Genomic DNA, 13,300 nt, shown 5'->3' on the forward strand with positions numbered 1-13,300 from the left:
AATTGCTTTTGTTTGATAATAAGCCTGCTACTCCCCTTGGGATGTGGCTGCACTGAAACAACATGGTGGAGGCTTTCCATTCTGAAAGGCAGACATGCCCTTTCTGAACTTCAACATGACCAATTTAATTTTTAAGGAAAATATGGCAAGTAGCCAAAGATGAATAAAATTTCCATGCTGTGAGGTGAGCAATACAAGCAGTTTTTCTAAAGAGATGCTGTGAAAACATGCAGCACAGTGTCTTATCAGAAATAGATACAGCTGCTGCTGCTTGGATGATAAACACTTAGCACTGGGTCTGTGTAAGGGTTGAAATGCTAACGATGTGCTAAGGGAGCTCGAGTGATGCTGCAGATTGGGTGATTTCTCTGCATCTGTTCACAGCTACATCCCAACAACCAGCACACAAACGATCTGGACCCTTCATGCTCCACACCTGGGCTTGAAGCCACTCATAAACTTGGAGTGCAAGGTACACCAGTTTGTGCTGGTCACAGCTTTGCAGGATTAAACATCAGGATATGAACACAAGAATTAGATCCCACAAGGTGAGCAAGGATGAAAACCCCCAAGGCCCCATGCCTGATAACATCCTCACACTGTCCCCACAGTAAAGGAGATGGAGCTGCCCACTCCATGGACAAGGGCACAGTTACCACAGGAGAGATGTTCTGGGTCATTTCTATCCCTTCCTGATCATATTCTGTGCATCTGTGCAATCTTTAGACTGTGAATTACAGAAGACACCAGATGATTTACAGAGCTTGTGTCCTATTTAAACTAGAACTCAGTTTGCTACAGCATTTTCTGCTCAAGGAAAGCCCCAAGCAGAGACTTTAGGGTCTGTGCACAAATCCAATAACTTTCCTCCTGGGCTTTGTCTTGCCTTCTCTTCAAACACATCAGTGTCACCTTGGATGGTGTCTCCACAAACATTGATGAGAGCAGCTTCTCACTGTAATTTTACCTAATTATACACTGTCTTTGGCTGCCATAAACTTTAATTAAAAGTCCTGTGGTTTTATGGTTTTGCATCGTTATAGCTTTGTAATAATCTCATCACAGCAGACTCTCCAGAGGCTTCTCCTGGACCCACACCACGATCACTGGGACATTCACCCTGCCCCTGAAGTGAAGCCTCTGGGCTATAACATCACTCTGACATTTTAGAAAGGACACACCACATATCCAGAAAAGATGGATTATTTCACTAAGGGAAGTTAGAAAAGCAATCAGCAGCAAACCAGCTGAAGTCCCTCCTCACTGGTTTTTTGTTGCCTTTAGGCTAAGCTCTAAAGCACAACAATGTCAAGGACTGTTTCCTTGGAAAGGAGGTGGCTGGATCCACCTGATCTCAATCTTCAGTGTTGGCATCACCAACCTGTAATTAACTTATTTCCTTCCAATACATGACCCCAAGTACCCTAACAACATGAATTAATTATACCTTGCAAATGCCTCAAGAGGAATTTAATAGCCCTAAATTTCCTACTAGAGAACTGAAAGCCCAAGGGCTCCCTGACTCCCTGAGGGAAATCAGTGGCAGAACCAGATCAGAATCTGGAAGTATCAAACCTGGGCCCTGTCTGTTAATCACAAAGCTACTCTTTCTTTGGCTGTATTTGTCTTAAAACCACAACACATTTATTCTGATAAAAATTAGCAGTAAACCAATGTCCAAACACCTATGGATGCAGGAACTCTAGCATTGCTCACCATTAATACATGAGATTCACAAAAAGGAAAAATATCCTGGCTCTGTTCCCAGAGCTGCTCTGCTGTCACTACAAATAACCAGAGTTAAAAGAGAGGATGTCTTTGATCATTACATTTTCTGCAACCAGAGAAACATTAGTGGAACTGAACAGGATTATTTTTAAGAAATATGCACATACCTTTGATAGCAAAAACTCCGTGACAGAAGTCCTTAAAATTGATTCTTCCCAAATCATTTGGGTCCAAGTACTTTGCCAGTTTTTCCACCTAAAATAAAAGATGATAAAAGATGAATTGAGTTTGGTGTATCGTCTGTTGCTCTGCTACAGTCTGTATCTTCTACAGGAGACTACAAGTTGAAGAATACTCTCAGTGTTCACTTGAACCAGCCAATAAATGGTTCTGCAAGGAGAAATCATGTCTTGTATGACCTTGGTGCTGACCAAGGCACGTGCTCTGACCAAAACTTCTTCAGCTGGGACATCAATCCTGTCCTATGGGGATCTCAAGAGCTTAATAAGGGGAGAATTTGTGACTTATCCTCTCACCACAGAGCAGGGTGCTAACAGCATCTCTTCTCTGGGAGTTCTTGCCATGCATTCAGCTCAGAGGAACTTAAAACCTTAGTGGTTCTCCACCCCTCTTATCACAAGTTCTCAGGGAAGGAGAAAGGACAGACCAAGATCTGCACAGCCCATAGCAGTCTCATTTTCTAAATAATCTGGATTATAGGAGAGAAAACCCATTTGGAATGAAACCAAACTTCCTTGACATAGCAGAGAATAAAATTTTTGTATAGGAAAATTAACAGTACGAAAATATATTCATGTGATGAGAGAATGGTTGTGTCTAGTACACTGTGCAAACAAGCAGTGTACTTACTCCTTATAATCTCAGCTTCACAGTTTAGTCTTTCTGATCATTATTCACCAATAGAATGAGAATATACTGAATTTAAACACAGTCACCAAATTAGTACTTGCCCCGGAAACGGTCTGGCAAATTTTTCAGGAAGGTTTTGGGATAGAGGAAGAAAAGCAGCCTGGCCTGGAGAGGCTCTTGCACTGTCTAGAGAAAAAAAAAGGAATGGAGGAACAAATATCCAAAGAAGAATAAAGTGATAAGCAGACCAGTCCAGGGAGGTGAGTGCACACCTGGCCCCACAGCTGGCTGTTCTTTCTGACAACACCCTGCTGGAGCTCATGTACATCCCCTTGAGTGCCAGTGCCTTCCCTGCAGCACCTGGCAGGGACCCTCACTGAGGCAGGGCAGCCTCTTACTGCTCCTAAGAGCTCACAGCAGCTCCACACACCCCTGCCCTTGGCTGGGCCCTCCAGACACTCAGGGGTTTGCACAAGCTGAGTGCAGGCACAGCAGGCGTGCAGGAGGCCACAGGATGCTGCAGCAGCACAGTCTGTGTGAGCTCAGACGTGTCAGTCTGAGCAGCAACAAAAGCCCAGCTGCAAAGACACAGCACATGAATCCAGATGACCTAGTTTCTCAATTTTCTGGTGTGGCTTTTTCCCACGTGCTAGCAAAACCCCAGCAGTTTCCCAAAGCCCTGCAGATAATGCACTCATGTGTGTGCATGACACTTCTTCTTACAGTCCTATAAATTCTCTCTGTACCAATAACTGCCATGATAAGCCAAAGGGCTCGTTTAGGACAAGCAAATCTGGATGAAAAAAATGAAAAAAAATTTACTCATTTGCAAAATTCTGTATTGAATGAGAAAGGCACGATTTGATCCTTAAATTGAATCCTTTCCCCTCTCATTTTCTTAGGGAAAATAAAAAATCAGCTTGTATAGGCAGGGCAAGTAAGGAGCTATATGATGAGTTCAGAGCCCATGAAAAGTTAGACATTTTCTTAAAACTTTCATATTGCAGAAGGCTTCCACAACTCCAGCAGGGGCAGTTGGGATACAGAGCCCAGATGTCAACCATGGTGTGACTCATGATCAAATTTCCACCCTGGCATCACAGGGAATTACTGTAACCCCACTAATTTAGAGCACCAGAACACACATCTGTTTCCAAAAAAAAAATTTGCTTCACCAGAAACCACAGTGTGTGGTTAATGCACACCAGACTAGCTGAAAATCCTGACTGAAACCAATTAAGTAGAGACAGGCTTGACATGGAAAATCCAGGTTGGTGTTATCCCTGTCACCTTCACAAACAACAACTGTGTTTTAAATTTAATGCAGAGATTCCTGCAGCCAGTTGGGAAGCCTCTAGTCTATTTAATATTGTGCTATAACACAGTGGTGTCACTGGGTGTTCCTGGCACTTTATTTCTCAAAGTTGATCCAATGGTTTTTGTCCACCAGCTGTTCAGACATTTAAAAATACACTTTTAAAATTAAATTAAATTAGATGTTATGTGCCTGGGAGTGTGTATTATGGAGGAACAGAGGATATGTTCACATTTAGGTATAAGCAATGTCTTAAGAGTAAATGAAATTATCAACTGAGCAAAGTGCTTCAGTGTCCAGTTTCCCCTAAATCTAGTTTGCAGGTTTTCAGTTGGATATTACAATGCAAATAATTGACATCACTGCAGGAGATGATGAAGATTTTACAGAACAGCCTGATGGAATTAATGCCAGCAGTGCTCACATCTTCAGCTAGGAATAAACACAGCTCCCATCGCAGGCCAGGGGATAAAAGGATTTTGATCACCAGGGACTGCATTTGGGTGGGTACTTGCATAGGGTTTGGGCATTAATATACACAAATATTTGGTACATAAATCCCTGCAGATTTGCACACAGTTTTCAAGAGCCTGCAGTGCACTTGATCGTGCATTTTTACCAATAGCTTTCTGGAATAAGGCAAGAAGCTCTTCCTTGTTAATTCCAGACTGAAGGCATTGCTTTAAGTTAAATTTCAATCTGTGGCCAAATAAACTACAGCTACCCCTAAATCTTCTCTGGTGCCCACACTCTATAAACCACACTTCTGCCTCACTTTGTAAAGAAATAAAGTCCTCTCCTCCTCCTTCTCAGAAAGGGTTGGCCCTCCACAGTGAATCAAAAGTTGTTTTATTAATGTTGTTTTATTCATTGCCTTGGGAACCGTATGGATTGGTCAGGCTACTGGCAGGCTGGGTGACATTGAATGAGGGACAGCAGCTCTGTCCTTGACACTGAACAGGTGGCACAGCCCAGGTGGGCACAGGTGGGACACGCAGTCCTGGGCACACCCAGACTCCTGGGCCCCACAGCTCTGGGCTCTGCTGATCCCAACTGCTGCCAAAATTCAGTGTGAAACGAGTGTGTGATTGTTGTGGGACCTACAGGCAGCACAGGGAGCACGGTGTGCTCCAGAGTTTGACATCAGATGTCATCACAATGAGTAGGGGCAGTGTTTTGGGCCGGGGACAGACACTCTCAGCACAGAGCAGCCCCCACCATGTGGGATACAGGACAAACAAGGATTGCAAACTAGTTCTTCACTGTAGGAAGTGAACAAAGGCAGAAAAAATGAGCTGCAGGCTCAATAATCCAGCTGGTTGTTTTGGCAGTAGACATCCAATAGTCAGAGAGAAGACATAAATCTGAGAGAGAAGAAATGAATCATTTTTCTTTGGGAAACAACTGGAGAAAACCAAACCTCTGTCCCTATTATTTAACTTCTCTGGATGAATGGGTCATTCCCCTTTCAATGCAAATGTTTCTCCACTGTAATAACTGCTCACTTCAAACAAGGTGCTGCCTCCTGTCCCTTGGGTCTCTCAGCCATCCTGACTGCCCTGCAAAGGGGTGTTTGCCCCATGCTGCTTTCTGACACACAAGGAGAGGTTGGGAACGCATGAAAAAGCAGAATGGAAAGGAGGTTTGCAATAGAGAGAATGGAGGAAGGGGAGAAAAGAGAACAAATTCCTGACAGACATCAGAAGATATTTAATGAAACTGATCTTTTCTTGCAAGTGAGTTCAATACAGGGGCACCTGCACTGAACATCCAAGGAGCCCTCTCCAGACCCCTGGCCAGCTCTTGCACTGAAGCTGCCAAGACAGCATCAGTACTTTTTCTAGCAAAGATTTTCTGTCTGGAACCGAATCCTGCTTCCATTTGCAGGCAATGAGAAACTCAGACCTCTATTGACCTCACTTAATTTTCTGCAAAAAGGAGGAGATTTTGTTAACACAAAAAACATTTGTAAGATTTAGAAGTAATTGAGTACAGAGGGACCCCACACCAGCTCTATCACTGAAATCTTGCAGCAGTATCCAAATCACAGCCAGAAGATGCCATTTGAAATAAACAACTTGTGTCAGTAATTTGCCTTCATACTGCAGGAGTCTGTGAGCACGTCTCACCCTGAAGTGCGAGCAGGGAGCACCTGGGAGCTGTGACAAAGGCAACACAAGCACTTGCAGGAAAAGGTCAGGCTGTGCTGTGGCAGTGACATTTGGGCAGCATCTCCTGAGGCAGAAGCATTTGTGAGAAACCTCAGAAAAACCAGCAAAAGGAGATTAAACATGTAAATGCTGCAGGGTGGAATTAGAGAGCTTCCCACATGATTTATAAAAGGAGCAGCAGAACTGCACTTGCCCTGGTTTCAACAGACTGGTTTTTCCCACATTTGGAAAGGGTGTAAATTTACACCTGGACAGTTGGAAATGCTGCTCTGGCTGCAGGACTGGGCAATGAGACCACCAGGTGTGTGAGAGCCACCCCAGCCATTTTCAGCAGCCCCTGGGTTCAGGTGATCTTGTCACTGATGTGATCCCAGATGCTGGAGCTCTTCAGTCAGAAGGGCTGTCTTTGATGAGATGGGATTTATAGATGGAGGGAAAAGTAATGAGATTTCTCTCTGATATTGTGGCATTTCAGGGAAGCAACACAAGAAGAGGGAAAATATTTTACATTGCACTGGAGAAACTAGCACTCACACAATTGTGGTACCCACTGTCATATGAGATGCTGAAAACACACAGAGAACTGACATACAATTAAAACATCTTATGCAACCAAAACCAGAGAGTTTTCTTCTGTTTAATTTGGCAAAAGGGAGATCAAATGATGATTGCTAGGTGTAAAGACTTCTGCAAGCAGGGAACTACAGGTTCAAAAATATTGCAGCAGAGGGAAGACATAAAGAAGCATTACCTGCAAAATAAAACTGAACAGACTCCAATTAAAAGCAAAGCACAATTGTTTTATCAGCACCATTGTTTACCCACCAGAACTATAAATTAGGAATGGTCTGGAGCTGTAAGGCCTCATATGAGGCCTTTTGAGAAGGTGAGACACACCTAGAAAATTTACCTAGGCTAGAATAAGTGGGTTGCAATCTGAGCTCTCAGCATTTCAGGATGTCACCTGAGATGACCTGATGCTCTCCCTGAGCCTGACCCTACAGCAGGCAGGACCATGTTCCCAGTCCCACATGGAAGGAGTGGAGGGCCAGCATTTCAGAGTCCTGAGTCCAACACACTGCCAGCCCACCCAGTCCTGGCAGACTGTGCATTGTAAATAATTCATACCACTGCCAACAGCATCATGAATTTCCATCAGCTGCTGTCTGATCCCAAAGCATGCAGGGACATACATCATTGCTGGAAACAATGGCTTTGAATTTGCTTTGAATTTTGATTTCAAGCATCACTCATTGCCCCTTTATCCGTGGGCTTCAAGCCTGAAAGCTGGCTTCCCTGAGAGCTGTCTGTAAACAGAAAGGATTGTTTCAGCTTCTGCTTTAACTGTGCACACCCAATTTACCAGCTAGAAGGCAGATCTTGGGACTGTGTCCTAAATAACATAAGCAAACCTGTTGAGTAACCTTGGCCTCAACTTTGAGCAAATTCCTTATTCTGTCAAATCCATCATTTACTAATGGCTGCAATGCAAAAAGTCTAATCAAATCCAAAGGAGTCCATTCACTTGTCTTCCCTGGATTTAGCATAACACATAGAATTCCATCTTCTTTCAAATATGACCTGAGTCCATGGGGCCTCGGTCCAAGGGGGGGGAAATATCCACCCATTATCTAGATGGAGAAAACATCCGCCACGCGGAGGATGCGAAACGTATCAGTGACTCACAAGGGCACAGAAAGAAAGAGGTGGCTCCAGAAGCACTGCAGGTGGCTGAGTGCATTCAGAGGCAAAAGGAAGCTTCCAGGGCTGATGTGTTATGAATGCTCCGTGCAAGCACCACCTGGGCTCGGCTGGGGACAGATGGTGAGCGGCTGAGGCGGGAGCGGCTGCGGAGCTGCAGCACACGGCAGGGCAGGGACACACAGCTCCAACCTGCTCAGCTGGGCTGGGCAGCGCTGCACACAGGGACAGGAGCAGAGCAGGGCAGCACCTGCCTCCTCTCACCTTCTGCAGGGAGGAGGGCAGGAGCTGTAGGATCCACATCACAGCCCCCAGGGCAGGAGGGTTTATCCTGACTGGGAGATCCCTGCTGCGGGGGAAGCACACGGCATCCAGAGGCCATGGGGCCGTGGCACGGGGCAGAGCAGCGAGTCTTCCAGCAGCATGATGTTACAGATGTATGGTTAATTCATGCTATAAGTAAATATGTGTATGTATAAAATATTACATGAATCCACCACATGCCCTTGACCACTCCGGCTGGGAGCATAGTCCTATTTCTATTCAATCAGTTCCCAGACCACACTAAAGATAATATCAAGTCTTTAGCTTAAGAATGAAGCCTTCCCGGGCCATGAACCTCATCTTCCTTGCAGTACGGGCACCACCCGAGTACATGTGAAAGACAGCTATACAGACATCGAGGCACGCCTTTTGCATCCGTATGCGCTCCGTTATTCATGTGAAAAGAACATCCAGGAAGAACCTAGATGGGTGTAGAAGCACCGGGACTGACTTCTGCATCCCTGTGTTCTAACTCTACATATGAAGAAACACAAGGGACATCCTGTTATTCAGGCCTCAGGGAAAATATTGGGGATATAAGCGGGCTGTACCAGACTGACCTCTGTCAGTCAGATCCAGGTTCACCCAGCGCCAAATTCCGGAATTGACGCTGTCTTGGCTGTGGCGGATTTTTGATAATTTGTAATTAATATAATAAATATTTTTCAAATTTTTTTAATAATTTCAATCATTTATAACAATACAATCATTTATAACAATGATGTTACCAGCCAAGTATTTCATCTGCCTTGGTTTCCCCTTCTTTAAAATGGCCCTGGCAGGACTGAGCCCACACTCAGAGGGCACCCTAAAGGCAGTGAGGCTGCAGACAGCAATGGAAGCTGCCTGGAGCTGGGCCATGCTGTAGCTTGTGGGGTTTCTCACCCTGTCTCACTTGCTCATGGGCTGGTGTCTGTCATCTCTGAATGCATCTGCTGGACTGGACAGTGGAACAGCAGGCATGCTGGTGATCTGACACAATACACAGGTATTTCTAAACCGTGCTCTGCTGCAATGAAATCTGCCCCACTGGGCAGACCTTGTCATCATCTCGACTTCAGCATTTTGTTATGCTAATAGCATTTTATCATCTTCTGATGGGAAAAGACTGAGCCACACAGTACTGCTGAGAGAACACATTAGGAATGGACTTGTTGAAAACATTCTAATATGCAATGAGTTATTAAGAGAACATAATACTCCATGAACCTCAATAAATGTTTGTGTATAACAGAAATACAGACAGTGTTAGGAAAATTGATGCTATGATTTCTGTTCCACATTGAGAAATCACCTGCAGTCTTTAACACACGATGACACAAACCTAATTTGGGATAACAACAAATCCAATTCTTGCCATACATAGCCCAATTTTCTAGGTATCATCCTTACAGTTAGAATGTCTAACTACAGCTGAGATCCAAAAGTCATTACTCTTAAGGAACCCCTTCTCTCACACCACATACCTTCCTGGTTAACCTCTCTACTTACACAACAAAGCGTTTTACAACCACAAAGAATCACCAATGAAGTTTGAAAGAGAGTGCATGTGAATAGCTCTGAATCTGACCTCACTAGAAAAAGGATCATTGCCTGGAATTAAGAAGTTTCAGAACTTCCTCAGAGTACACATCCCAAAGAGAGAGTTCACAGCTACAAAAACTACCTTCCCCCATTTTATCTTCAAGCCAGAAACCAGCAAAATCTTGTTGAGCTTTTCCTCGGCCAATCTACACCTTTGGATGTATCAATTGTTTATACACACAACAGCCCTAGAAAAGTAATTTATATTTATTTTGTCCCTCTTAATGCAAGGCAGCAGCTGACAATGAGCAAGTGCCAGAATCACAAGACCAACCTCTCTCTCCAGTCTCCCCCACAATCTATGGATATGTGAGAACTGAGAACCTTTCATTTATTTATTTAAACAGCTGATTTAAACAGGATTCCATTTCCCTCCTTCGTTCTTGATGCTGTGTTGCAAAACAAGACATTTGGCTGGGCCCACCGATCTTACAACAGTCTATGGGGAATCCCACACAGTCTGGAATACCATGGGAACAGAGAGCAAGGCTAAAAATATGCCGAGCCATCTGTTCACTCTACAGTGATTTTTTTGTGTTGTTCTGGAAACAAAGGGTTAAGGTGAACTGTTTTCTTAAAACCACTGATTCACTCGCTTGCTAAAATAAGCAGAACTACATTAACACCTTCTCCTCCACAGCTATCAGAATTGAAGCCAAGGCTGCCTGGGAAAACAAGGCTGCTAGCAAAAGCTGTGACAAGCTGAAAAGAGGCACAGCCCATTATCGTCCCCATTAGCATAAGTCAAATAAAGCAGAAAATAGTCAGATCACAAGAGACACGAGGCAATTGGTCATGTGGGTGCAGCATATTTTCCTTTAAACAAGGAGCAGGAAAATGTTTGCATAACATCAGGGCTTATCTACAAGTGCTGCACCACGGATTGATCTTCAGTGAAAATATTCTTCCTCTCTGCAGCTTGTAGCGTGTGTGATCGTTCTCATCAGTACATAAAGTGAGCTTACACAGAATAATGGTTTTCATGGCTTTCAGCTGTGAGACATCAGCTAAGCAGGATCTACTCTCGGAATAATTATTGTGTTTTGTAGTAGAACTGGGGAGAGAGGTGGGGCCCATAGTGCCAGGAAACACTTTCTTGGTGCCTTCCTTGCTGACACATCTGCATTTTAATTGAGGAGTTATGGTTTGCAAAGAACAAACGAAATACCAAAGGCCAGCAGGAAGGAGCTGGAGAGGGTGGGGAGGGCAGAGCAGGTCAGGCAGGTTTGGTTACAGAGAGCAGTTCAGACATCGGGGGGTCTCCAGGGATGCACAGCACTCAGAGCCAAACAGGAGCTTCAGAAATTCATCAAACCAGAGCCAAAAGCCAGTGCTGAAATCCAGGCAGTGGCTCCAGACTGCACGGCTGACACAAAGTCAGAACAAGGCACTTTTGTGCCAGCCCTGCGATGGCGCTTCGCTTGTTCATCTCTGATTCCCAGGCCAGGAACGGGGCTAAGTGTACCAGCACTCACAAGATATTGTATCACCCAGTTCTGTCAGCAAATCCTCACAAGGCTGGATTTCTAGCCTCAAAGTTACAAAGCAAGTGTTAACACTTCAGACAGCCACTTCTCTTGACTGCGTGCTTTATTGTTATATTGTCTCCTTAACACACAAAGCTAACCCAACAATATGCAAGCAGCACACAGCACTATGCTTCACACACATCTGCTTTCAGAAAGAATTTAGATTTTGTTCTGAGAGCCAGCCAGAGGCCCACCCAGAGCAGCATAATTTGGGCATCCTCAGGTCTCTCAGCCTGGTCTCCTGAAATCAGTTTTGAACTGGCTTTTGGCATGTTCACAGATATAGAGCACAAAATGTAGGCCTTGAGATCTGATCTCAAATGAAAAAGCCTGAGCAGCAGTCCTGAAATTAAACTGAATGAAAGAAATTTCATGGCAAATTAATGCTTTGACACAAAAATGAGTACGGGAGGAATGAGGATGGGATGAATCCAGCTCAGGGAGACACACATTAGTTAAGATGACAAACATCAGGCAGAAAGGTATAATTAAAGGAACAAGGTTCCACTTAGCTGAAGGGAAAGATCTTAACCTTTAGAAAAGTGTGGCTGGGAGATAATGTCCTTCCTGTCCTTCCCCGAGGACCAGAGAAGGAAATGAGCAGTAAGTGCCACTCATTACGGCAGGATAATTACCGAGTCTGGAGTGAGCGTGGCCGGTCTGAGCAGCAGCTGACTCCTCTGACGTTAAGGGTAGGGAAGCAGGATAAGCAGGGGTGACAGCCGGGGATGAGCATGAGTCTGGGCTGTCAGTGCTCAGCAAGGAGCCCCCCAACCAACAGCAAAACTACCCGGGGCCGAGGGAAGCAGGGAGCCCCTCCTGCCCAGCTCACACAAGCAGCCAGATTCCCGACCAGAGCACTCACACCGTGTTCATCTTTTCTAATTCCCCCCGTGCCTTGCTGCAGCTGCCAGCTCCAGGCAGTGCAACAGCCCAGAAGCCACCACAGACCTCACGTTCCCATGCCATGAGCAATTCCCCATGAGAAATGTGTCATTCAAACTGCAGTGGAGGAAACTTGGTATAAAATCACACACAGAAATCCACACTGCTCTTTGATCTACACCGGGGAAAGCCATTAAACAGAATGATAATCAGCCAGCATTTTTGTGTGGAAAGGGTCAGAAATAGAAAGCCTGAATGCATAGAAAAGGATTGCTCTTTACAGCCTTAGAGGCTGTACAAGGGTGCTTGGTGTTACAGGACTGCACTGTGCATCCCCATTAGCCATCACAGCCTGGCCAACATTAGTACTTCTAAATGGCTGCAAGGCTGAATGGAGGAAAGATCCAAAATGCAATAGAAAAATCCCCAAAATAGATGAAGGTGAACAGCTGCAGTGGGATTGTCCTTTTGTGTTTCAGCAGTGTGCCCAATGAATCTGCTATCAATTAGTCTTGGTATTGTAAGAAGCTCGGTGAGGGACCGGACCCAGCATTCTTGGCTCTCTGCACACACTATTGGAAAGATAGTATCTGACACAAAGGTAATTTTCTCAACTGACATGTGATTTCACCTTCTCTTCTTAACCAGAAACAGATGGACTGCAAAGTGTGCTGGGCCTGGGGACTAAGGAGGAAAAGGCAGATTTTGAAAAAGAGATTTAGGTAATGATGTGGTGACTTCCATCAGCTGGAAAATCATCTCTCTCAGGCTCAGGTAAGCAGGTCACTGTTCCCAGTCCAGCTGTCACTCAGGATAATAGTCACCTGAGAGGCATTTCTGTCCAGGTGTGTGGGACTGGACTGTTCATGCCTGTATGTACAGCACAGAGGACCACAGGGCTGTTCCTGTTCTGTGAAATTGTTTCCTTCTAAAGCCTTTTAAGAAGTTACTGTTTTGATCTTGCTCATTTCCACAGCTGCCTTTTCCAACTGCCTTTTAGGAGGGATGTAGGTTGCCTTCTCTGTCAACATGTGTATATTTATCATCTCCCAGTGGTATATGCTAATTTATTTTTGATATCTGTTGATGCTTTGTGTATCAGTATGTGAATTTATTTTTTCCCACATTAAAATCAAACCAAACAGCCTGACCGAAAAAAATTGTCATTTTGATTTTTCCAGTGAATATAAGCT

The 13,300-nt window shown here is 44.6% G+C and overlaps 1 protein-coding gene across 1 annotated transcript in view; it reads right to left on the bottom strand.

Annotated features, from left to right (window-relative positions):
• RAB11FIP4 (RAB11 family interacting protein 4) overlaps nt 1-13,300 on the bottom strand; it is a gene marked incomplete at its 5' end in the record, with an annotated part of 115,401 nt that overhangs the window by 76,149 nt on the left and 25,952 nt on the right. Inside the window, one exon of the mRNA XM_084218448.1 lies at nt 1,896-1,983. Coding sequence (XP_084074574.1) covers nt 1,896-1,983 — 88 coding nt within the window. The remainder of the gene's footprint in view (nt 1-1,895; nt 1,984-13,300) is intronic.

Source organism: Fringilla coelebs (genome assembly GCF_963513975.1).
Source record: "Fringilla coelebs genome assembly, chromosome: 19".
Classification (NCBI taxonomy): Eukaryota; Metazoa; Chordata; class Aves; order Passeriformes; family Fringillidae; genus Fringilla; species Fringilla coelebs.